The sequence below is a fragment of the Tauraco erythrolophus genome, chromosome 20 (genome assembly GCF_009769465.1).
Source record: "Tauraco erythrolophus isolate bTauEry1 chromosome 20, bTauEry1.pri, whole genome shotgun sequence".
NCBI lineage: Eukaryota > Metazoa > Chordata > Aves > Musophagiformes > Musophagidae > Tauraco > Tauraco erythrolophus.
The window spans coordinates 1,601,080-1,626,964 of record NC_141484.1 but is presented as its reverse complement, the minus strand read 5'-3'; the positions used below and the strand labels follow the sequence as shown (position 1 = coordinate 1,626,964).

General features: G+C 54.2%; 1 protein-coding gene across 1 annotated transcript in view; it reads right to left on the bottom strand.

Annotated features, from left to right (window-relative positions):
• Window positions 1–25,885, bottom strand: part of SLC39A11 (solute carrier family 39 member 11) — a 90,852-nt gene that overhangs the window by 32,841 nt on the left and 32,126 nt on the right. The window contains exon 5 of the mRNA XM_086624148.1: window positions 7,244–7,414. Coding sequence (XP_086480274.1) covers window positions 7,244–7,414 — 171 coding nt within the window. The remainder of the gene's footprint in view (window positions 1–7,243; window positions 7,415–25,885) is intronic.

Sequence of the window (25,885 nt, the reverse complement as noted above, 5' to 3'; positions counted from 1 at the left end):
GTGCAGGCTGAGCCGGTGCCAGGGCCGGCGCTCCCCTCGGCTCCCCTTCACCCTCCGCAGCACTTGAACTCCACCAAACTGCTGCACAACGTGCCCAGCACTGCTGCAGACCTCTGCCCTTACCCGCCTCTTCCTTTGCATCCTCTTGTCTGAAACCCAAGCTGCAGAGAAACCTTTTCCTCCTTTTTCTTACTAAAAGTAACGCCTTTCGGTAGAAATCAAAGGTGCTCCAAGAGTGCCCAGGAATAACCATGACTAGCCAGGCAGCCAGCAAAAGAGAGAGTGGAAGCAGGTCTGCTGTAATTGCAGAATGAGGCATCATACAGACGAGACACAGATTAATGGGCGCAGCTAAACGGCTCCTGTTGGCACGCTCTGCCGAGCCCAGTGGGTACCAATCGCGTATCAAAGTCAACAATTGTAAAACAGTCTCAATTTCAATCAACCAGCAAAAACTCCCATCATTCAAAATGAATGTTAGCAACCTTTGATGGATCTCTGAGAATATTCAGACAAATAACCACTTTTCTTTGTAATTGAGATGCAGTACCACACTCGGTGCCGCAGCCTTCTCTCGGGAGGCTGAGTGCACGGGAGCGCCTGGGACAGGAGAAGGAATTCAATCAATTTTTGCTAATGCCGAAGTAACCAGCCTGGAAATCACCCCCTCCCAAGGAACACCAGTTGACAGCACAGTACGCAACCTCTGCGCTGCTGCAGCACCCACAAACCCCTCTCTCCATACCCTCCCCTTCAGCAACAAGTCATCTCTTTGCATCCTCGAATTCTCCATCATCTGGGAACTGGCTCCACAACAGAAAATACCAGCTCTGGTTTGGATCTGATGGACAAGCTCCAGCTGAACCTTGCTGACTTGGTTTATGGTGTAAAAAGCTGCAGCCTCCAGCATCCTACCTCACACTCGCCAGCGGAGCACATTGAACTGGGACTCAACCACTGCAATGCCACGGTAAGAAAACACTACTGTGGGGTGCTCACCTGGGAGAGCTCAAACCACTCCATGGTTTAGGTAGAAACCTCATCATGAAGCTCCCTCCTCACCAGCAGGAAGATAACCCTTTGGTTTTGGACATGTCTCCGCCAGCTAACGATTAAGCAGCACATGCCACACCTCCGGCCCTCAATGCCAGGAGCTGGTCGTGGCAGATGTGCAGACAGGGCAGCCGAGGAGCGACGGATGGGACTCAATCACCATCCACCACTGGAGATGCCCACAACGGAGGACTGGGCCAAGGGGGTGACAACGCTGGGGTCCCCACCATCTTCCTCCACCTGCGGATCCTGCCCATCGTGCGGGGTGACGGCAGCGCAGGGGTTCGGCTCCATCTGCAGCGCGAGCTGCCTGCCCAAAAACACTCACGAGCCAACAACCAGAACCAAAACCCGCTGTCTGCTCCGCTCCCCAGACAGTTGTAAAGCAGGAGACGCATAAAAGGACATTAAAACCAGTTAGAGCTGTAAGAAGCCATAAAGAAAAGCGAGTCTCCAGGCAGTGCCACATCTCAGCGGGCAGTGGTCGCTCCTGTCCTGAGCCCAATCCCACGGAGCAGAGGGCAGCAGGCAGGTCTCAGGCTATCCAGCCCATGGGCACTCAGCTGAACCGTTCTCCTTCCCAGGCGAAGCTGTAAACAAGCGTGTTTCACATCGATTTGACGTTTCCCATGCTTTGGTGCAGGCTTCCCTTCTCCCTCCTTTTCCTCGGGATGAAAGGAAGCAGCAGCAGCACTGGCTGCCAGGCTCTGCACCTTCCTTAGGGATGGAGAGGTGATGCAGAGCTGCCACAGGGACGGGCAGGAGGCACCTGGCCTGAATCCATCACCATCGCGAGGAACCACCACCATAAGTAAAGTACTCAGGCGTGCTTTGATGCCAGCCTGGTGACAGGGGCACACAAGCCGGGTGCCAGCATTGCAAATGCTGCAGCCTCTCTTCCGCGCCAGCCCTGGCCCATGTCTTACCCTGGGCATTGTCTCGCTCCCACCCCAAGTGTTGGCCAGAACCCAACCTACGAGTTTTGGGGCTAAATCTCTCCCTCCTGGGCATGCAGTGAAGGAGGGTCCCAAAAAACCACCGCTGCGTGCCAAAGCGCAGTGCTGCTGGGAACCTCTTGCTGCCATCTCCAAGCACAGTCACCTGTGGGTGCAGGGACGTTTCCCCCCAGCTCAGCACAGCTTCCCGGGAAATTTGCTCATCCTTCTCACAGACATCACCACCTAAAAGTTTCTCTATTTCCAATGTTTTCCCTCCTGCCTGTAGCGGTACCTCACCATCCCTCCCTCCTCCCCGCAGCACCTTTGCCACCCAGGGTGAACTCGTTCCGTATTTAGCTCACACGTTGTCCTGCTCCTCGCTTTGTTCCTTCTCATTAAAGGAAAAAAAAAAATAAAATTCCAGCTTGTTAATGGGTTTCTGGCAACGGGAACTGGAGAGAAAACCTCAGGTGGAGCCACGTGAGATTCGGGGGGCGAGCAGGGGACGTCGGTGCCACCTCGCACCGTGACCCGGTGGCTCTGCGCATGCCGTGGCGCCGCTGCCATGGCCTGTTTGCTCCCTCCCAGACACCCCTGCTTAATGGTGGCACTTGCTGCAGAAACATTGCCGCAATCGGACTGGGGAGCAAACACGGAGTGATAGGACCGAACATGGAAAAGCAAGATATTTTCTGGCAGGAAGGAAGGGGCTGGAGCGAAGTGGATGAGCCCAGCTCTGCATGCAGCTCCTGGGGGTGGGCTTCACGGCGTGTGCCAGGGTCTGGGGCCGCCCCGCTCTGCCCACCGCATCGCAAAGAAAAAGGGAAAATTCTGGTTTCCTTGGCAACATTAGGGTGGCTGGAAGCATCACCTCGTGCCTGCCAGCAGCCGCCCTGGCATCAGCCCCGCGGCTCCCCCAGGAGCAGGCGGCAGCGGAGGAGGGTGTGCCGGCGAGGATGGTCCTTGGGGTGACGGAGGAGTGGGACATTGGGGTCCCTGCAACGAGGGGGATCCCAGCCAGGTACCTGCCACGGGCTGAGCGGTGTTTGCAGATGAGAAACCGGAGTTTCTCAACTGCCGCAGGAAAGCACGGCCGGGCATTGCCACAACCCGGCACAGGAGACATCTGCAGCCCTTTCCCTGTGCCCACCGCCACACACGGACACCCACCAGCAAACAAAGGGCTCTGGTTAAGCCACCAAAGGTTCCAGGCAGGCGCAGACCCCCATGTGAGCACCGTGGCTCCAGGGAGAGCCCCGGGGCATGAAGAACAGTTGCAGAACATGGCCCTGATCCTGTCCTCCGTCTCACCTGTAGCAGTATGAGCGTTAGGGGCAGGGATGGAGCATCCCCACACCGGAGGATCCCCCGATCTCACGCACCAGGGACACCCCTGCCTGCACCCCACCATGGCTCAGCTCAGAGCAGACCCCTCCAGGAGGATCCCACGTCCAAGGGAACCAGCAGCAGACCCACCAGCTCCATCCTGCTGCGCTCTCCTCCTCCCTCGACACGAGCACAAAGAGAAAGGCGGCTCCACTCGCACCTCACTAATTGTTATTTGTGATACACCAGTAACGTTTTAATTAATCCGAAGTCTTCAGCGTAACAGCCACCCAAGGTACAAAGATAAACCAGAATAAACAGGGCTTGATTAAATACATAATTAATGTTCCACTAAACCCGGCATATATGAATATTAATTAGTAGGCATACTCTGCAGTTTGGCATCTCCTGTCATTATCAATTTATTCTTTACATTGCCAGCCCCAGCCTTGAAACAAATTAACAAACCTTCCTCTTGCCGGCAGAGCCCACTAAACACAAACCCAACGCGAGCGGCTGGTCTTTGCCTTCAATTATCTCACCCACACATTAACCAGCTTCCAGCACGTTTGCCTGAACCCAGAGACAGACGCGTTGCCAAGACCAAAACATGTTCGTTCCTAAACGGCGCTCAAAGTAAATAAAACAGCTCCCTGATGGCAAGGGAAGAGGGAGCCCATTCCCCACCAACGGTGGAGAACGGCAGACCCAGTCCTTGCGAGGGTTTTAACCATTGGGTGGAGGGACGGGGTAGGGTCTGGGCTGGGATGTGACACACCGCAGGTTTCCCAGGAGCGAGACCACCCCCAGTCCGTCAGAGGCCCTTGGGCAGCGCAGAGATCCAGCGAGGTGAGCACGGACTGGAGCATCCTCCTTGCTGCAGCGCCAGAGCACTGCATCCCCCGAGGGATGGGATGTTTCAGGAAGCCTTATGAAGACAAGGGTAGGGCAGAAAACCCTTGGGAGCCACCCGGACACCCTCTGACGATGTGCTCCCCACAAGCACGTTGGGCTCGCAGGGAAGCGGGGCGAGCACCAGACGTGGCACCAGAGCCGCGCGCTTCTGCCAAAGTGACCACCGAGTAATTGTGCAAGCCCAGGGTTCCAGCGAGCTGCCAGCTGTGCCAAGGTGCTGAGCATCCCCAACTTCTCGGCTCGGCACCCCCCGCCTCCTCCCCTGGCACTGGCACCGGCGCTGCCGCCCGCTTGCCACCCGAGGTGTCGTTACGCTGCAGGAGCCCGCGCTAATTATAGCATCAGCCTTTCCGCTGGCGGGGATGATAACTGGGGTGGAGCATTCCAGCGTTTCCAAACCCCCCACCCCAGGCAGGGCCCGCAGCACATCCGAGAAGTGCCACCGGCGCTGCCGGCACTTTGCTGGGCAAGCAAAAGGACTTTGGGGAAAGCCAAGCCGAGCCCCATCCCGCTGCTCACCCAGAGGCTGGACCAGCACCTGCTTCTTCACGCTGGAAAGACTGGAGAGCCCAGTAACAAGCAGGGCAGGTCACGAGCTCCCGTTTTAATCACGATCCGAATCATTTATTAGGGCGAAATCGATGCCGGCATCCTGTGACCTGCAGACAGGGCGCTGGGGAGCACGATGGCAGATGTGGGCACACCGCCAACCTCTGCGACTTGAAACCTCTGACGGCTTTGGGCAAACCCCTGTGGAAACGAGGGCAGTGGGACAGGGGGGGCTTTGCCATCGCTGAGCGGCCCCCACCGAGCACAAACAGCCGCTGCCGCCCACCCGGCCCTACGGCTGCTGGAAAGGGACGCAGCAACTGGAAAAGAGCAGGAGGGGGACTTTGGGGACAGGGCTTGGCAGGGACAGACCCCCCCGTGACCCAGAGACCCACCGCTGAGCTGAGCCGAGCCCCCCAGCAGGGGTCGAGCAGCAGAGCCACCCGCTGTCACACACCCCTCGATATTCAGCTTTAATATTGTGACCTTTAGGATGCAAGAGAGAATTTCTGAGCCTCTGAAACCATCCCAGGGTGGCTTTGTGCTCCTGCAGAAGCAATGAAAGGTTAGACCAGCATCTCCACGGCAGCCAGGGCCGTGTCACCATTAACCTATTGCTACGGGTGACACTTTGTTCACTCCTCTACAAAACTTTGTGGGTTTTTTTTTTTTTTTTTTCCCAGTGACAGAGACAGGAATCCCCAGCTGACATTGCCAGGGACAATGAGAGGCACACGCCGCCCACCTGCCTCTTCACCCCGGGCTCCCTGACACCTCGTTTGAAGGATGAAATCCAATTACTGTTTGCTCGGTGCAAACCCGTCCCCGTTTTTTGTGCGAACGGCTAATTTAACGCTCCCTACTTGCCTCATCTGCCTCCCCCGGCGATACATAGAGCTGAACTAAGGCATCAGTGTTATCCACCTATAATTAAAATTTAAAAAAAAAAAAGAGATGAAAAGAGGAAAATAATTTGGTCAACGAGACTAGAGCAGCATTAATGTGCAGAAATAGCCCATGCTGGCGATGCACAGACAGATCACCCACAACAGGTACAGTGAAGCTGCACGCTCTCATCGAGGTAACGACAGCCTGGACAGGTGGGTGCCCTGAGTTGCAGGACCAGGAGCACCCAAGGGTGCTGGGAACTGATGACCAGCTGGAACGAAGTGATTCCTGCCCAGAGACAAGCGAGCAGCAGCACGGCTGGGAGGGACGGCAGCTCCGAAACGCTGGAGGAGGGGAACGCCCACGCGCATCCCGACTCCAACGCCGAGGCAGCTCGTTGCGCGTCTGCTTTGGTTTGTTTTCCTGCTGCTCAATCCTGGGGTGCTCTTGCAGGGGGGGAAAACATGGGATCTGTGATTACAGACCCATAACGGAGCCTTCTCACCCGGGAAGCCTACCCAGTGCCGGGATTTAAGACAGATGCCCTGGCATGGGATAAAAGTCGCTCTGGAAATGGAAAAGCACACGTGGCGACGGAAGGCAGCTCCCCCTCCCCTGCTCCGATGGCCACAGCACGCCCCGCTGCAGCAGCTCTCGCGGCTGACAATAGCCACCTCCTTGCCAACGAGCCACGTGGCCGCGCCAGCTCGGAAACCACGGCTCTTCCAAAGGCACTCGTCGTTTTTCCCCAAGTTTACAGGTCCAAATTACGCAGAAAAGCCTTTTCCTACTCCCCCCGCATCAATCCCCCATCCAGGCTACAGCCTGAGACAGGCAGAGACTGAGCTGGGAAAGGAGAATGTAAAGGGAAGGAGAAGAGTGGGAGGAGGGAAGGGAGAGGAAACCAGGACAGCAAGCGTTTGAAAAGGTTCCCTTATATGACTTTCAACATCACCAAGAATTGCAAAGCAGCCGAGTGTCCTCAGCTGTTACAAGTTTATCTCATCTTCCTTTTTTGAATCGCGTCTTTTTCCATAGTCTCAAAGCCCAGCCCCCAGCAGGATGCAGCCCTCCCAGGCTCAGGGCTCTGCAGTTTTCCATCTATTGCCAAAGTCCATCCTTGGAATAAGAAAACCCCAATTATAGGTGTTCCCGCAGAGAAGCTGCGCTTTAAAACGCATCTCTAGGCAGTACACAGACCGGAAGAGAAATGAAAATAGATGAGAATTTGTTGTCTTTACAGCGACATCTTTCTCAATATACTCTCGGATTTACAGTTTTCATGCCACGACAGGCTGGCAACAGCGAGGGAGGCTGAGGATGTTCCAGTCTGAGCCCACAGCCCCCCCCACCCCGAGCCCCCTCCTCGCAGGGGTTTTGCTGCCAAAGACCTTACACATTCCAGCCCCACCAAGAGCGAGCCGTGATGCGACAGACCTCGTCAGAAACCCGCTCGGCAAGTGCCATCTGCGAGTGGCAAGAAGAAGGGAGGGAGAGAAGGTGGCAGCCTGTGCCATCCTCCCGGGACAGTGCCGGGAAGAGCCAGGAGGGATGGACAGACGGACAGGACTCACCTGGGATGTTGTGGATGGTTATAGCGAGGATCATCAGCAGAATCCGCCTCCAGCTGCTGCTGCTGGCCGTCGGGGCACCGTCCCTGGGCACAGGGAACGCCGGGGGGGTGTCTGGCAGGCTGGCCCCCGCACCCTTCCTCCGCTGATAGGGCTCCCCGTTCTCACCTTTGTCTAGGGGTACAAAAAACAGCCAGGTCAGCTGGGAGGGAGACAGACGGACAGCTGGGCATCCCCTGCCTCCCCTCCCAGAAGGAAAAAGCAGAGAGAAGGAAAAACACCGACCAGAGCAGGGATGAAGGCGTGTGCATCGCCCCCCCACCCCGTTCCCCTTTGTTTCAGATTAGGGTAGGGGGTTCCCCCCCACGCAGAATGCAGAGCCCACAGGCCAGGGAGATCCTGGGACAAAGCAGAAGTTCGTCCTCTGCCTCCTCGTGGGACACGTTCCCAGCCCTGTGCAGCTCCCCAGCATCATCCCTGGGTTCACACCCACCTGCAACCCCAAAGTCCCAATCTGGTGGGGACGAGCTCTGGGGTCGGTGCCTGATGAGGATGATGAGGACAGAGCTGCAGGGCAACAGCTGCCGGGACCCGCAGTGAGATCGTCCCCCCCACCAACCCCAAACCTGGCAGGTCTGTAGTTCCATTGTCTCTGCTGATGAAAGAAACCCCACTAACATTTCATTTTGATTTCGCTCCGGTCACAAAATGAGTGCACTGAGCCATATTTAGCAACTATTTGTTCTGCTACCAAAAGATTTGCTGCTGCCATTTGCTAAGACATCACCGGATAACCCCGGGCTTTCCCGGACCTCTGCTCCCAGCAGGACCATTACTATCAGCTCTATTTCAACCAGTTATTTAAAACCCAAGCCTCAATTAGGGCTGTGAGGGGTGGAATGAGCACCAGGCAGCACCATAATAAAGCCTACGCACACCCAGACCTTCACTGCTCACCTTGAGCTTGAAAAGGTGAAGGGAAGCCAAGAAACGAGGAGCACGAACTCCTCAACCTTACACGGCAACAGCTACAGCTCTGTATTAAAGATGTGACATTTGGACAATATAACGCTCTCCTCCTGGATTTATATAATTCTCTTTCCTGTCCCTTGACCCACCCACTCCAAGATTTTTATTTTTTTTTGCAGACACGGCGTAAGGAGCTGTCTGAAACCACACTGACCAAACGCCAGTTGCTTCCCGTGCCATCGGAGGCAGGATGATGCCCGACCATCACATCACACATCGCACCACGTGCATTTTCAGCACCAATTAAGAACCTCAGCGTAGGAGGGCTCATGCAAATCGACACACGGGGTCACCTTGGGAAGGCAGAGGTGTCACGTAAAGGCATCCTGAAACGGACCTCGACACCAAAGAAAATCAAACCGAGAATTTAATATAGTTTTTGGTACCAAAAAAACAGGGCAAAGACTAAAACCCCACGTGGCAGCAGCAGGGCCGGACGGCTCCCAGCGGATTGCCCACGGCTGCACACCATGGCACCATGGCTCTTGCACCGTCCCCAGACGGTCCCACCGCAGCCGCTTGGCAAACAGAGCGAGGTGCCACGCAGATAAACACTGCCGCTGTCGTTAGCCGTACGGAGCCAGACACTTTCTGTCCCCAAATCCTAGCCCAGCCAATAACATGTGGCAACATTTGATGGCAGAGCTTCATTCCAGCCCGCGGGGACAGAGATAAATATTTTTTTAAGCAATTGCAAAGACAACCAGATCCAGTGGAGCGGCTTTGCCCAACTCTCTGCAGGAAGGCTGGCACAGCAGACCGCTGGCAAAGGGGTAGCCAAGGCTAAAGCCACTTATAGATGGAATTCCCTTCTTCTGCCAGACCCCTGCCTTAGTTAATTGCTTGGCTCATGTGCCCCTGGCCCTGCAAACAGCATTATCCTCAGCTGACCCTGCCCTGGCCACCGATGCTGACCCATAGACCCACACTCAGCCGCCAGCAGCCCCATCACGACAGCGGGACGGACACAGGTTTGCACCGTGGCACCATCCCCGTGCTGCCCCAGTGCTCCCAGCATCGCTTGCACTGCAGGACCACCTACATGAAAACCAGGGTGATGCGAGGACACAGAAGGGTGCAGGAATCCTCCTCCAGGGTCAAGGGCTTTCCAGGGAAACGGAAAACGGATTACGTGCCATGTCGAGAAGAACACTTACACGGAAGTGACAAAACACCAGCGTTTCTCCCTTTACAGAAAGCAACTGGTGTAAAATAAAAGCACGAGCGACCACCACACTGCGACAGCAGCGGCTCTTGGGGTGGTTTCTGCGAGGTGCAAATGGAAGGTGACTGCTGAACACAGAGGTTTCGGTGCCTGCTGGGGAAGCTTTGGTATTTGGGGAATATCAGTGACTTGGTTTTTCTTAAAGGAGGCCAAAAAAAGCTGCCTCTGACAGCGCAGCGGCACCTCCGCTGTGCTCTCACCCCACAGCACCAGCTCGGAGCGGCGTTACACCGGGCACGGCACTCCATCACTGACAATTCTCTGCAATTTTTTGTCTTTTTCTTGTTGTTCATGTCGTTACGTGGCCGAGTCCAGCCCACCCTTAGTGTTTCTGACTTGAAGACTGTGCTTAAAACCAAACCCAGCTGTCTGACTCAAGAGAAGCACGTGCCATCCAAGCAAGTACGAGCTTGTGTCCAACACATCTTCCTCTGCAACCTTCTAAGATCTTTCTCACCTACCCCAGCTCCATCCCGGGACCAGGCTCAGGCTGGAGCTTGCCTCCTCCCTGGCTTGATCCTGCCTCTGCTTCCAGTCACAGCAGGACATGTAACAATACACCAAGTTCCGGACTCATCCGGCACCCCACTGATGTGGCTGCCCTGGCCAAGTTCTTGACCACATCACCCTCATCTTCTCTGGGATAAACTAAACAAAACGAGCTTCTCCGGTCCCGCAGGACGACAGCGCTCACTGGTCACGGATCCTTGCGTGCAATGAGAAAGGGGAAGATGAATAATGTGTTTAACCCTTTGCTGGTCCACAGAGGACTTTGACCCTTTCCCAAAAGGAGAGAAAGTCATAGCACGGCTCCAGAGATCTGATCATTACAGCACAGTTGATGCCCATGTGCTCCCGGGCAGGGGACCGGCACGGGAGGCAGGACCTCACCCACAACCACGGGTGGAAACCTCAGATGTCTCAATTCTTGTCTCCACGGTTTAGGCAGAATGAGCCAAAAAAATCAAAACCTCCCAGCTCCTTTTCACTTGGCACTTAGTGGAACCCATAAACCAAATGTCATCAGCATTCCCAAAAATCTAACTTTAGGGCTCTAAACAAAACAAATCTGCTTTGGCATCTGCTCTGCTTGCAAGGACATTAATTCGTCCCCTGCCATTACACTCCTCTCTCTCTCTCCCTTTCGGCTGTTTCCTGGGAATTGCTGCTCTCCCCAGGCTGGCGGCAGGGAGGGGACCACCAGCAGTGGCACCATGCCCAGGATCGCTCGCTCTCCCCTCGGGACACACGCAGATCCCCCAGGAAGCGAAGAGCCACCTCCTGCTCCAGCTGGACCCAGCTGTCCAACGCGATCCTGGCGATGCGCTCATGCACGGAAACTCCCAGTGCTTTGAGCTGTTGGTTTATCTGGCTTTCCATTGCCTTATCCCAGTCGAACTTTCTCCTTATTGCCCTTGTCCCTGGATTCGATGGGTTCACCATAAAGCCACGCGGACCCCCCGGACCCCTGCGGCACGGCAGAGCAAGGCTTTCACCGGCGTTTAAAGCATCAAAGCGAAGCCTTTCCAGTTCCCTCTTCCAGGCTTTGAGCTCAGCTCCCCCGACTCCTATTTGTAGGTGAATTTTCATGGAGAAAAAGCACGCTTGGCTGAACGCTTGGCCACGAGCTCAGGGGAGAGCCCAGAGAGGAGCTAAGAATGCTGCTGAGGGACCCAGGTGCACCTCGGGGCTGCCCGTACCTGCGGAAAACCAGATGCCCGAGAGCACCAGACACGAACATCCCACTTGGCTCACAGGCATCCGGCTTCCCTGGCTCCACAGAGGAGCGGAGCGATGGATGCAACGGCCAGTGTTCATCTCCTCATCCCGCAGAACTGGGGAAGTTTGAGCTATTCCCATTCTGTCGGGAATTCCCACGGCGTTTCGGCAGCGTTCCCGCCCCATTATCCAATTTCCAGAAGAAGATCCATTTCACAGCTCTCACTAACAAAAGCAAAATGCCCAGACCAGCTCCATGGCTTAACACGAGCCGTTCGTTCCCAGCACACAGGTGTCACTTCTATTAGACACCTTTTTGAATTATTATTTTACTTTACTTACAGGTTGTCTGCTTGGTACTATCAAAAAAACTCTGGATGAAAATTAGACTTATTACAAGCGTATTTGATGTGCCTCCGAGGACAGTGGAGACAAAGGACAGGGGGATGCCATGGTGCCCATGGGAGCCAGGAGCCCCGCTCCCCACCCTGCAAACGGGGGAAATCTGTGGGAAATGAGCAGAATAGATGCAGCTTTCACAGAGGAAGCGCAGAGAGTGGTTTAGATGGACAGTTTGAACACAAAATTGCCTCTCATACAAATTATCGGTGCATTAACAGAGGATAAAGGCAACACCAAAACCAGGGAGACAACCCCAGCGTAATTTTCCCAGTAGTGTCACATCTAACAGGGAGACTACAAACCACACACGGGTCAAGCGATGAGTTTTGCTGTGGGGAAAGGGAAAAAAAAATAAAAATATCTAATTACAGTGGACTGCTGATACCAGCTCACGGTGGACAGAGCACGGGAGGGGATTCGTGCGGCTGTCACACCAAATGCAGCACCCAAAGTGCTCCCAGCTTGAAAAGCTGCATCTTGCACAGGCTGAGGGGAACAAAACAATAATTATGGCTAAACACAGACTTGGCTGGAAATCAGGAAAGCCTCAATAGAAAATCGGAGTAGTGATAAGGGCAGAACAAGGGGTGGTTTTTAAAGAATAGCTGGCACAATCAGACAAGGGTACTCGCAAGAACGTTGCCAAGACAATTATGTGGCAAATAATTATCTGTGCCACATACATTATTTTAAATCTTGTTCACAAAAAGTCCTCTATATATTCTACTTGATTTATCATTATTGAATTTCTTAGTAAAGCTGTAGGGCAAAGATTCTGCCAAAAGTTTAATTACATATGTGCAGCCTGCTGCATTTTTCATATCCTCTGCAGCCAGCACTGGAAAAAGATAAATGGCTTTGAGTGGGGCTTAAACTGCTGGTGAAATACAAAAACGAACTGGCTTCTTATCAGCATGTGAAACAGCTTTTTATTTTTGATTATTTCTTAATGAAAGTGTTTGCATTAGCTGTGAGCTCAGCTTTATTGCACTCGCAAGCGGTGCACAAACAGACCAATACACTGTTTACCCTCTGTGCTCAAAAAAACCCCTCTTCACTGCAGCACTTGAGCTCCCAAATTCAAACCAAAAATCTGTGGAGCTCTCTGGCTTTTCACATCTGCGTTAGAGCCCTTCTCCTCTCTAATTAGGCCTGGCTTCAGCCCTGCCTCCCTCCTCCTACAGCTCTCAAACACTCCGTGTTAAAAGTGCTCAACCAGGCAGCTGAGCCACGGATGGGGCTACTGAATTCCCCCGTTGGCAAAGTCTCTTTTGCAACCCCTCTTAGGCAGCCTAAGACCCATTTTGGTCTTGATTCAGCTGCAAACCCCCCAGCTCCAGCCCAGCCCCACAGCACCAGGGAGCTCCAGGGCACTGGAAAGGCAGGAATATAGGGGGGGCTGGAGGGAGCCGGTACCCCCCGGCAAAGGCACACTCTGCCATGCAGCATCCCTGCATCTCCTGCTTTCTCCACGTCCATGGGAATCTGGAGCCTTCCTTGGCTGAAGATGCTGGAAGGAAAAATCATTCACAGCTCCAAAATCCTTCTCCATCATCTCCCCCATCAAATTCTTGCAACAAGACTCTGCCTCACCGAGAAGGGATCCGGCTCTGCCAGCAGCGAGGGAGGGATCTCCGGGCTCTCACAGCAATGCGAGTCCCACGCCTGGGGCTCCGGGGTTTCTTCCTTCAGATGAAACTTGCAAGGGATGAATTTGTAAAACTTCATTTATAAAAATTTGTCAGCTCCCATCTCTGAAGTGTGGGAGAAGGGAAGGAGAGACAGTGCCAAGCACGGATGCACAACAGACTTATTAAAATCTATAATTAACCGCTGCTCACCGATTATTTGCAAAAGTTGGTTGGTGTTGATGTGCACAGGAAGAAAAGCATCAAATATTCATTTTGAAAGCCTCCACCCAGCCACGTCTCTGGCTCTCTCATCTGTTTCCACGATATGTGTTACAATCTTCTGCGATATGTGTTATAGAACGGTTTGGGTTGGAAAGGACCTCAAAGATCATCCAGTTCCAACTCCCCTGCCATGGGCAGGGACACCCTCCACTACACCAGGTTGCCCAAAGCCCCATCCAACCTGGCCCTGTGTTACAATCTCCTATGACACGTGTTCTAATCGCACCCGCGGGGCCAGCGGCCGGCCCAGCTCCAGCAAACCTGCTGCCAAATTCCTCTCGGCTCCTCCGAGCCCCACACCACACACCATCTCGTTGTTGCCAGCACCTGCCCGTTGGCAGCTGGAAGTCTGTGTTACACATTAGAGCTGCTCCATGAAAAGCAGGTGAGCTGAGCAAGCTCGGTCCCAGCCTTGTCTGCGGTGGGGTAGGGAAGAACCTTTCACGAAAGAAAACGGTAACACGAGTAGCTGACATCCCTTCTCAAGGTGCAGAAAATAACTGCATGTTAAATTCTCTCCCCACATGGCTGAGAAATCAAAATTACTCGGAAAATTTCTAAGATTCCCAAAGGTCCGAGAGTCAATCCAAGCCCCGTACGCAAACGCTCTCCTGGACAGCGAGCACGACGCTGTTAACGTCTCTCAGTCGGCAAATCCAAGCTCTTTCCTGGCTCTGCTCGTCTCCATAAACCCTCGATGCTCCGTTAGCTGGAAGCAACAAAAGCTTCGTGGCAGTTGAGCTTCATCCCTGCGGCACACAGGTCCCATCTGTGCTTCCACTCTGCAAAATCCACCCTGGACTCCACCTCTTGCTGCAACACCTTTGTGCTGGCTCGCTGCTCCTGTGCAGTGCCAACAGCCGCAGCCGGACAGCGGAACATGTCCATGGGTCTGCAGAGACCCTGGGCAGGGGGGCACAGACGGACCACCCCGGCACGGAGCATCCCTCCGTGGTCCAAAGGCTACAGAAGGCAGCCGGTGCTGCCCGCAGGAGGCAGGGAGCACCGCTCCCCAGCACAGCCCTGAACACACAGACTGGTGTGCGCCATCCCCTTCTCCCCAGCCTCTCGTTTTCCTCCATTTTTTGACCATGAGGAAGTCCCAGAAAAGAAACTGCATCACAATCACCAGGCACAGCCCTCGGGGAAGCGGAGCCAGACACGCGCACGCTCTCAGCAGCGCCCACGCATCGTCCGCGTTACAGCAACAGCTCACTCTGCTTTCCCAGGACACCACCCTTATCTTTCTCCACCATCTTTTCCCATTTTTAAAGACTTTTCAAGGGTCACTGGCAGCACCTGGGTCTGAAGCCATCAGTCCAGCTGCTCTCCCTGGCACCGAGTGCCCATCCCATAGTACGTACAAAGTAATCGAAGCTATTCCTTCGAGCAATGGGAGCTCATCCCCCCTCCTAAACTTCTCCACATCCTCGTTTTCCTCGTCCTCCTTGTGCCGCTGCAGCAGGAATTTCAGGGAGCACAGAAGGGCCTCGGTGCTAAGGAGCAGATGGGTGTTAGTGAGCATCTGCTCCCTGCCGCCGCGCAGGCACGCTGCTCTTATCTAACACCTCCATAAGAGGCTTTAATTACTGCGAGTAATTAAGCACAGCACCCCTTATGGGATAACTGCCATCCCCTTCGCAGGCAGGTACGGGGAGAGCAGCGAGTGCCGCGGGCTCCGAGGCGGGCGGAGGGGAGCAGGCGGCAGCCCTGGGTCGCACGTCTGCTCCCACCGGGTCTGGCAGCGCCAGAGGAGCTGGAAATGCCAAGGAAAAAGGTTCTCTTTTAAGGAATGAGTCCCCAAAGCAGGGAAGATCCAGCTCCTGGAAAGCCTGCACGCAGAGAACAAAGCTACTGAACAAGCAGCTCCTTGGAGATGCCCAACTATGGTCAAAATAAGGATGTACTTTAAAAAAAGAATATTTATTTACTGCTAGCAAAAGCTCAGCTAGAGCAGAGAGCACAGGCTGCCCAGGCTCCAGGTGCCCAAGCAGAGCCCAGTGCCATCGACCCCGCCACCGCGCCGGGTGCTGCGGCAGGGACGGGAGCAGGACACCCGTGACGCCCATCTGCACATTGTGGTCACTGCAACCCCAGCCTGCTGGCATGATCTCACCCCTCCAGCCCCCCGTACGTAACAAATTCATTTTCCAATGTTTCTGGCAGATAAAAGAGGTCCCTGCATCTGCTCAGGCTTTCAGCAAGGAAGATAAATAGAGTGTCATGACTCACTGTCTATTAGGCGCCTTCATTTACCCAAGCGTGCACAGGAGCTTTCATAAAAGGTTGTTTAATTCAGCATGACTGACTACCACTTGCTCTCAGACACACGATTATTGCCAGGATCCGTCTGAAGTTTGGAGTCAGGCGGATGCTGGAGCGTGCCAGCCTGCCCTGCGCCAGCACCAGCCCCGACGGGTCCCTCCTCCACCCCATTTTCAAAGAGAGCATCCACTACTGAGCAAAGGGGAGCCTGATACCCAAAACCTGCAGCTCAAACATCACACCAGTAACAATCTGACCTGAAAAGGGACCTGGCACGCTTTCAGTGCTGCCCCACTGCCCCCTAGGGACCCAGGGCACCTCCTTGCAACATCCCCAGCTAGTGCTCCACAGCATCCTTGCTGGGGCTGCAGCACTTCATCTCCCTTCCCAGCCTCCCCCTGCTTTACAAGTGCCACCTTTGTCCCCCAAATCTTGATCCTAACGCACAAACTTCTCCAGCGATCCATCACGGAGCCTCCTGTGAAATCGCTGCTCCAGCCCTCTGTGTGCCATCGCTTACCCACGGCACTCCGAGCAGAGACGTACAGGCGGGCCGGCAATGCACAGGTCTTTCCTGCTGTCCCACTTGATCTCCCACCGCTGGGAAATTCTTGCACCTGGGAAAGCTCCCATCACCCCAGAGAGCGCCCAGCGTGCATTGGGATGCACTTCTGTAGGGGAAAAGGAACCCGTAACGCAGCTCTTCGTTCAGAGGGAAAGGCGCTGGAGAGATGCAATAAAGGGAAGGAACAGCACAGGTTGGCCAAAGTTGGCCCAGACAAACCAACCCCCTGGAATCTCCACCAGCTGCATTAAACCAGCACCTTATTCCTCCAGAGCCACAGGGACTCACTGTCACCAACACCAAACCCCCCGTTCACAGCAACGTCGATGCCACGGCAGCCTCTGCCACAAGGACGTGGAGGATGACGGCCGTGGCACAGGCTCTGAAGCTGGATCTGTCGGAGGAGGATGCTCAGCAGGGAGATCCCGGCACTGGGAACCACCAGAACCCCGTCACCACACGCTCCTGCCCCAGAAATTGTTGGGAAATCTCCCCGGTGAGGCATGGGACCTGATGGTGAGCTGTGCCACCAAGGCTGCTTCCCGGTGAAGAGCCAAAACGCAAGTGACAGAAGTGACATGGCATCGGCCGAGCACGTGGTGGCAACCCGCAGCAACGACACGGCCAAGGCGCTGCTCGCCCCTCGGGCGACACAGATTGCCCGATGTCGGGGCAGGAGGAATGCCAACGCCTCCCCGCTCCACCGTTGCGGGGTTTAAAGGTTAATTTCTCGGGCGAGAGCGACAGCACAATTTAAACGTAATTACATGCACCAGGTCCTTTTAAGCAAACTAATCCACGCTAACTTCCAAAAGCTCTTTAAAGAGTTCCCAGTAGATAAAGTGCATCGCTGAATCACTTTATACTGAAATTTTACACGTTTGAGTTCATTTAATAACTTCATTTCAGAGGGCTGAGCGACGTTCGGATCCCTGATCCTTGGCAGGGAAGAGCTTCTGATCTGAGCGAGATCAGACGCTGCAAATCTCCAAAGGAAGAAAATAAATATAATCTCGTTACCTGCTTAAAACCGAATTGTTATCAGGAGCTTCTTCCCATGCACTTCTCCTGCCTATCTTTTTTTTTTAATTAGAACTGAATGAACGTATGGAAATCCACGGAGCAGAAACTAAGGCTGGCACAGGCTCCAGGAGCAGCTATTGGCACAAATGTGAACACAAAGTTGGCATCCCAAAGAGCAGAACCGCTTGCTTTTTATCATGATATCCCTTTTCCAGCACTTCCAGACACCAAACCAGAGACAAGCACGCTGAGTTGCTCAGCTCACTTCTTCCCCTCCGTTATTTCTCCTGTTCTTTCACTCCAGCACACCCATTATTCAAAGTTGCCTGCTCCTCTTATTTATTCAGAAAGCACACGGTGGCTTCGGCTAGAGAAATTCTCTTTGCCAATTAATTAAATTCGTTTGAAAACAAAAAAATCAATGAATAAATGCATTAGAGCCCAGAGGTTTAGAGATGGAAGCAGCACCACGGAGCAGTGCCCGTAACGACAGCCAAGCGATGCTGTTGGCACCGAGTTACAGGCAGGAACTGCCTCGCTCCAAACCCAGTGCTTCTCCAAGCAGCATCTTTCCCAAATTATCGCCTTGCTTTTGCAGATGAGGGGCAGGGGACAGTTAGGAGAAATTATAAAGCAACAACTTATCAAATCCAGGGGTGCAGAGACCCCTTGCATCCTCTCTAACGGTCTGAGCGAGAACCCCCCAGAAGGGAAGAGGGCTCCTTCCCCTCGCCCTCCCTCACCCGTGCCGCTCCATGGGGTCCGGTACCCACAGACCCCTCCTCAGCCATGCACACGTCTCGGGGGACTCCACTGGCAGCCCCTGCGGAGCAGCTTTGGTGGGCTCTGGTGCTCAGAGTACCATCCTCCACCAGCTGCTTTTTTCTGGGATTTACACACCCGGAAAGGCAGGCAGGATCCAGCCTCCTCTCAGTCCCATTCCCTTGAGCTGCGGAGCCACACACCATAGAATCATGGAATGGTTTGGGTTGGAAGGGACCTTCAAGACCATCCAGTTCCAACCCCCCTGCCATGGGCAGGGACACCCTCCACTACACCAGGTTGCTCAAAGCCCCATCCAACCTGGCCTTGAACACTTCCAGGGATGGGGCAGCCACAGCGTCTCTGGGCAACCTCAGGCTGCCCTCACGCTTAACGGGTGGCACCGGAGATGGCACTTCACACCAGCGAGCCGCAGATGGTGACACGTCCCCGGTGTGCGCCAGCTCCTCACAAAGCAGCTCCTGGAGAGTTTCCCCAGTCGCAGGTTGCATCGGCTGTTCGGTGGCTTCACGCGTGCTCTGCAATAAAGCCACATCTGGAGGGACACAGCTGGGGTTCCCACCCTCGTCCCCCTCCAGCCACAGCCCGGCGTGAGGGAAAGGCACCGACCCCTCCGGGGCTGCCACTGTCATGGCCAGGCCAGACCAGACCGAATGCACGTTGGGAAAAGGGGCTGTTCTCAGAGTCTGAAAAATAAAAAGAATAAATAATCAATTTCCCGGGAAAATAAATAAAGTGCTCCTTTGTTCTCAGCAGCTCAGCCCTCGGACTTAAAAAAATCAATCCTGTCTCTCTCCAAAGGGACAAGCGGATTGGATTTTTGCCCTCTCTCCTGGCAAAACCAAACCATCGGGCTGCTTCCAAGAGCGTGATCCGTCATTCCCCGCTCGCTCGTGCCACGGAGCCGGGTTTCAGAGCGTGACATCGCAACGGCATCGCAGACACGAGTCACCTCTTTGATCCACAGAAACAAATTCCAGCACAACAGTATTTTTCGCAAATAAAGCAGATTTCAAACAGATCGCGGGATGGAAAGGAACCTGGCTGGCAGCCTGGAGAGGAGTTGCTCCCACCCCAACAGCCGCTCCATGACCGAGGGATGCTCGTTAGCCGGTGTGTAACGAGCACTGGGAAGGAGAGCAGATCTCACTTCTCCCCACCATCCATCGCAGCACGGCAACACCCAAGGGGAAGAAAACGGATCTGAACTGAGCCCTGCCAGAGGAGCAGGAGACGCCTTCCCACGTTAATGAAAGAATCCCAGTCTTTCTTCTGCGTGACAGCACTCTCCAGCCTACTACTAAATTTTTAATTTTCCTATTTTAGGTAGTCCTTAGGGCAAAACCAGGACTTGACGGGCAGCATTGTGTTGTGAAGCCGAGGATCCAGCAACAGCCTCAGCTGCAAGACGAGACTTAGCTCAGGGTCTGGGCTTCTTTCCTTCAATAAATTCTGATTTATGGATCTGGGATGAATATCTCAAATGAAAACTCCTGTCTCTAGCAGAGTTTAAGTAGAAACAGGCTGCGTGGCTAAAGCCTTCGGCTCCAGCCCAAGCGTCCGGGATGTCTCGGGGGGGTCTGGACAGCCCAACCCACACTGGGATTCTCCTGCACTCACCCCAAGCCCTGCAGCAAGGACAAGCCAGTTTTCCAGGGCTTTAACCACATCTGCCCCTGCAGAGGGTTATCACACAGCCCTGGCCACGCAGAGCATGAGGCTGTGCCCATCATCATCCTCACCATCAAGCAGGCTCGAGCTCACTGCAGTCGGTGGGGACGGGGCAGAGGGGATGCTCCGGCGGGTGTCTGACACTCAATGTCTAGAAGATCCAAGGAGCCCATGTCCCGGGGGCTGCTCTCTGCTCGCACGGAGACCTGGAGCTGGGTCTCAAAATACCTCTCGACAACCAATTTTTAAAAAAAAGGGATCTGAAGCACAACTGGTGTTTATGACAGGAAGGAGCTGGGTTCTTTTTTTCTCCCTTGAATCCAAAGCAAATTGATCTCTCTCAGCCCAGGGTGGGAAGAGGGGGATGACTCAGCCAGCAGAACGGTGCTAAGCTCTGCTTCCTCCACTGCGGCACGGGAATTCAGTTGGGAAGCACATACACATACATGAAAAAAATCCATTTCTTAAATTTTCCTCTAGTATTTCAGTAAAGGATTATTTCAAACAGCCTGTATCTGCCTTTTCATGGAAAGGCCCTCAGCCCTAAGCCTCCCAGACAACTCCTGCTCCCAGATGAAGGTATTCCTGAGCCCTACACGAGTGGGACCCCAATGCCTACGACATGCAGAGATGTGGTGCTGGGGCTGGTCCTGCTTTCCCCAAAGACCGACCCCAGAACCCAACCAGCAAAGAACTGATGCAGTGTGTGAAATGCCTGATGTTCCGCAGAGCCCTCGCACCCGGCAGCGATGCACCTTCCCAGGGGCAGCTGATACCCCCGAGCCTGGCACGGCTGCGACTTGCAGAAGGCTGAGGTCTCCTCTGAAGCTAATGAAATGTTAAGAGTCAAGTGCATCATCCTCTGTGCTGTGCTCTGGGAAAGCTGCTGAAGTCCACCTGGAAAAGGATGTGCAACTTCAAAAAAAGAAAAAAAAAAAGTAGTTATTCTACAAATCACATCTTCTTGAGATGGGACAGTAGGGGACAGTCCCCCTTTGCACACTGGAGGGACACTCCCAGATGGAAAGAGCCTAAAAAAAAATCTTTCACCAATTATTTTTAAATCAGAGTGTCGCTTGCGGATGCCGTAAACTCCCACTGACCACTTGCAGGGAACGCGCCACGGCGCAGCCCGCGGCCGGAGCCCCTCGCACAGGGGGGAGCCACCCATTAGCAGCAAAATAAACAAACAAGCACCGTTTTCATGCCACGTCGTTGCGAATTCAGCGCTGTTTCATACCGACTTCCAGGCGGTTCGCACCATCTGCTGCCACAGACACATCCCAGGGCTTTGAAGAGAATCAATCCCAGCTTTGCCACCTCTCCGCGGATGCCCCCGAGGATGGGGTTATCGTCGCACGTGCTGGGGAGGGCATCACCCACCTGGGAGGGCAAAACTGGGGCCCGGGGCGAGCGCTCTGCTGTTACACAGATGGCACTGAGTATGCTCGAGCTTTAGGACTTGCAGGTAACAGTTTAAAAAAAACAGAGAGACTTAATTCGAGCTTACAACAAATACAGATGAGAAACCACCAAGTCTTGAAAAAGGAAAAATAAAAGCCCTTTTTCTGCAGAGCTCCCCAGAAGCTGAGTGCCAAGCCCCGCTGGCACCTCCATCCCCGCAGCGGCTGCGCTGCCTTCGCAGGCAGCAGTGGGTCCGGCCCCACTGCCACCAGTCCCTCCCACTGCAGCCCCAGCACTGGGATAGGGATGTTCCGGTGGGCACGTTCTCATCACGCCGCCCACGCAGGCAGCTGCCAGGCTTGGCTCCTGCCCCGGGTGCTGGGGCTGTTCCAGCACCCCCAGCCCTCCTGCTCCCACAGCCTACTAGAAAATAAGGGAGAAAAAGCCCAATTTGAGATCTCTGCTCAGATGCTGCAGCAATGCCGCATCCAAACCCGGATGAAGTAACCCCCGGAGCAGCCTCCGAAGGGGAGGACAGCACCACTTCTCCAGACCCTGCTCGAGCCAGGAACAGCCTATCTCTGCGCCGAGCAGCGAGCCAAGGAAAAAACCAACCACGAGCCCAACAATAACCCAGCCAGCCAGGCTGAACGCTGTTTGCCTCCGTCTGGGGCTGAAATAAAGCCCTCACTTCAACAGCCCACCGAGAGGGACGTTATGTGATGTTTAAGCAGCTAACTCATTACACGGGCTCAGCTGGAAACCCAAAGTCGTTTCGGCCCAGCGGTGCCTACGTGAGAAGCAGAAAGACACTCTCTAATTGGGATTATTTATCCAGCATCTCTCCCGGCGGCTGCGCAGACGGGGATCACTGGTGCGTGGACCTGCCCCAGCCCGGGCGAGGATCTCCCACCCAGCCCCGCATCCCCCTCCTCGTGCCCCAGCCACAAAGAACCTTTTCAACCAGGTCCCCTGGGCATCACGGAATGGCTTTGGGATGCAGCAGGCAGCAGCAGGCAGGTCGCAGGCAGGGAAGGGAGGGCAGCTGCTTCAAAGCTATTTTCCCTTTCAAGGAAACAGGCAGACGAGGAGGGGGATGCTCTGCTCTTAGGGTTCCCTCCTCTGGAACGGCACCAGCAGGAGCTCACCCTCTTCAGATGCTGAAAAATTCAAATTAAATAGAGCCATTGCAAAGGCCCAGGCACCCACAAAGCTGCAATCAGCCTCTGTCTTATCCGGCTGCAGGGACTCCAGGCGAGGCAGGAGCACAGCCCTCGTTACCTCTGCCCCTCGCAGAGCTTTTTTGCCTTCCAATATGTAAAAAAATCCCCCTGTAACCACGTGGCATCTCCTGCTCCAACCCCAGGCACCGTCTCTCCAGCCCCAGGGAGCAGTTTGAACCCATGGTCACCCCATGGGAGTGATGGACCAGATCCCAGTGCTTCTGGTCTCCTGGTGCCCCTGGGTTGCAGGTGGTGGCACAGAGCCGGAATCAGGGTACATTTTGGGGAAACACAGCCTGGGTTGGTTCAGGAAGACGCCACTAACCCCTGCACAGCTGAAGGTGGGTGCACACACATTGCTGACCCCACCGGGCATCGCTGTTCCTGGAGATGGAGAGAAACCAGCTGCTGACAAGCACCGTGGGACTTTTATGGTAAAAAAAAATAAATTAAAAAATCACGATTTGGAAAGGCCTGAATGTTTCCTTCCTGCATCAGACACCCTCCGTGGCTCCACACCACCACCCTGCGTGGCCAGGGGCAGGAGCCATCCTCCCACATCCCACAGGGATCGGGGCACCCGTGGGCTCCCCATGGCTGGGTGCCACCTCTGGGCACAGGGACCTCCTCCACCACGGAGCACCGCTGGCTCTTTGCCCCATCCCGTAGCAGCATCTCCCTCCTGCCCAGCCGTCCTCTCGGGAGCCTGTCGGGATGTGCCTGCCCTGAAAATAACACCGAAAACAGCAGTACTGCAGAAGTCACCCCGATGGCACCGGAACCTGGCACGCAGGAGGTGACGGCTGCGCCGCGGCACCTCCCTGTTGTGCGTGACCTGGCCAAGAACAGCAGCAGATTTAAAATATTATCCAAGGGCTTCCGATGACCACGCTTGGCACGTCTCCAGACATCTTTCCCCAAGGAGCAGCTCCGTCCCGCAGCACCCACCCAGCACCCACCAGCTCCACGCTGGTTTAAAGAGCAATTATAGTGTAAACCCACCAGCCCCACTGATTTAAAGAGCAATTACAGTGTAAACGTGGCTTTTATCTGAACAATCAATATTTGCAACTGGGAAAGCATCCTGGTGGGAGGAGGGAGGAAATAAAACATTGATTTTTAGTGAAGAGGCATATTCCATCATCCTGTGCCATATACCACATGGAAAAGGATAAAAGAGAGGCCTGGACATGAACAACTGTCTCAGGACACAGTGAACTGAAAGGAAAATGTGTTGAAATTGAAATCAGATGGGAAAGAAATCACCAGTACGAATCACACCAGAACCAGTGATCAGGGAAAATGAACCCACTGCCTTCAGAAGGAAAAAAGGTTCCTGCCCCTGCTCCGGAGGAGGACGAGCTCTGTCCCAGCAGCTTCCCTGACTGCTCAGCTGTGATCTAAACTGGAGCTGAACTGGTCTGCAAGAGCAAAACCCACCGGGCTCAGCCCCCTCCAGCAGCAGTGGCATGGGAGACCCAATGAGAGCTGCCAACCACCGCTCGCCGGCTCCAAATCAGAAACAAGATCAAACATTTAATTTATTCAGCTTTTCGGGGTGCAGGCTCAGCTCCACAAAGGCATTCAAGCACTCAAGCACCCACCATCTCAGCCGGGACACGGGGTGCCTGCCCGTTCCGGTGGGTGCTGCCAAACCTCTTGCCATCTCTCAGCAGCTCAGGAACCATTCCCGCAGCCTTGCAGAGACAGAAAGCCCCGCACAAGGACCCCCTTCATGCTTTAGGCAATAAACCCATGGTTTGTGGCATCCCCCCGGGCCCCTCTCCGCACCCAGAGAAGAGCTGCAGCTTTGCTGAGGAGGTTTGCGCTTGCCCAGAGCTGACTCGAAGCAGAAGCAGAGCCAGGATGCTCCCAGCACACTAGGCACAAGGCAACAATTTAAAAAAAAAAAAAAATCCCAAAGCAGCACAAGCTTTTACCTAAACAAATCCCCTGGTGGCCACGTTGCAGAGAACAGGTCACCAGAAACCGTGACCAGACCCACACAGCAAATTACTGTATATATGGAGATATATACACACACTCATATATACACATATAGATATCTCTCTGTCTCCATAATGTGGTCAACTCGCTCTGCACAGATGTGCTGGGGACCCCTTCAGTGCCCCCCAACTCCAGGCTGGGATTGCTCCGATCCCAGCCCATCGTTGCAAACCCCCTGACGCTCTGGAAGCCACGGTCAATCCCGGATGACACAGCTGGGCTACGGCTTTTACACACTTCGTTATCCTTAAAATGTTTGTTTAGTTTGAGCGTGGGGAATAGCCCTTTTGGTGGTTTTTTTTGATGCTGTTTATTCCCTTTCCTTTGAAGTAATGATGATGGCCTTCCTACACTTCATGGTACATGCCTTGGCATCGCTCCTCGGCTAATATCGCTGCCGTAACGCAGAGTGACTGCTAGAGCTCCTGATTTTCATTTCGCTCTTCCAAAGCATCCTTAGGGTGACTAAAAATTATTCCCATCCCCATTCAACTGAAGAACCATAGCTGGAAAATAAATGAATTACTGTGCTTATTGAATGAAGCCAAAACAACATCCACTCCAGAGGCAATCATTCTGATTGTTAGTTCCATTTAATAAACCTTGAAATGTAAGGGTTTCCCGCACGCAGCTGCACTGGAATGGTGTTTCTCCCAAGCTTCACTTGTGCTAATCCCCTTCCAGCCTGGAAGTGGGCTGAGACAGGATTTCAGCCCTCCAGCCAGCTCCGGAGCCGCAGGACAGCCACTCCAGGAAGACACGGATTTGATACAACACATCTCTGGAGATGTTCCTCAGGGGACGTTTAAATGCCCTATTACCTTGCTAAGTCAGGAGAGTTATTAAAAAAGGACTAATTACAGCACCAGTGCCCACCCCTGCACACGTGTGTGCACACACTGGTGCGACCCCTGCACCATCACCCCTTCTTCAGCACCGCGCAGCAGCCAGAGCTGTCGGCATCGACAGGCTGAGGATGGAAATGAGTTTCTGAGTAACCTATTTCATACAGCTGCAGGATTAAAGAGACTTAACAGATTGTCAGGTGTAGCCAGGAAATTAAAGCTCCTTGACAATATTGCACAAAGTTAACGAGGCTCAATTTGGGAAATGACTCCTGTGATTAATGGCCATAAAGCACCACAGAAATCCTCTCTGCAGCTTCCACGCTTGCCGATAAACCTGATTTCAGAGCGTGGGTCCTAACCAGCATGTCACTCACCAGACTTTAATAAGCCTCATAGATTAACAAATCACCCCGAAAGGAGACGAGCGCAGAGCAGCGAGCAGACGTAGCATGATGCTACCTGCATCCCCGACACCCCCAGTCCCGTGGGCTGGTCCCAGTGCCGGCTGGGAAGGCGTCCCAAGGAGCTGCCCCTCCTGCACCATCACGAAGACACTTGCTCATCTGCC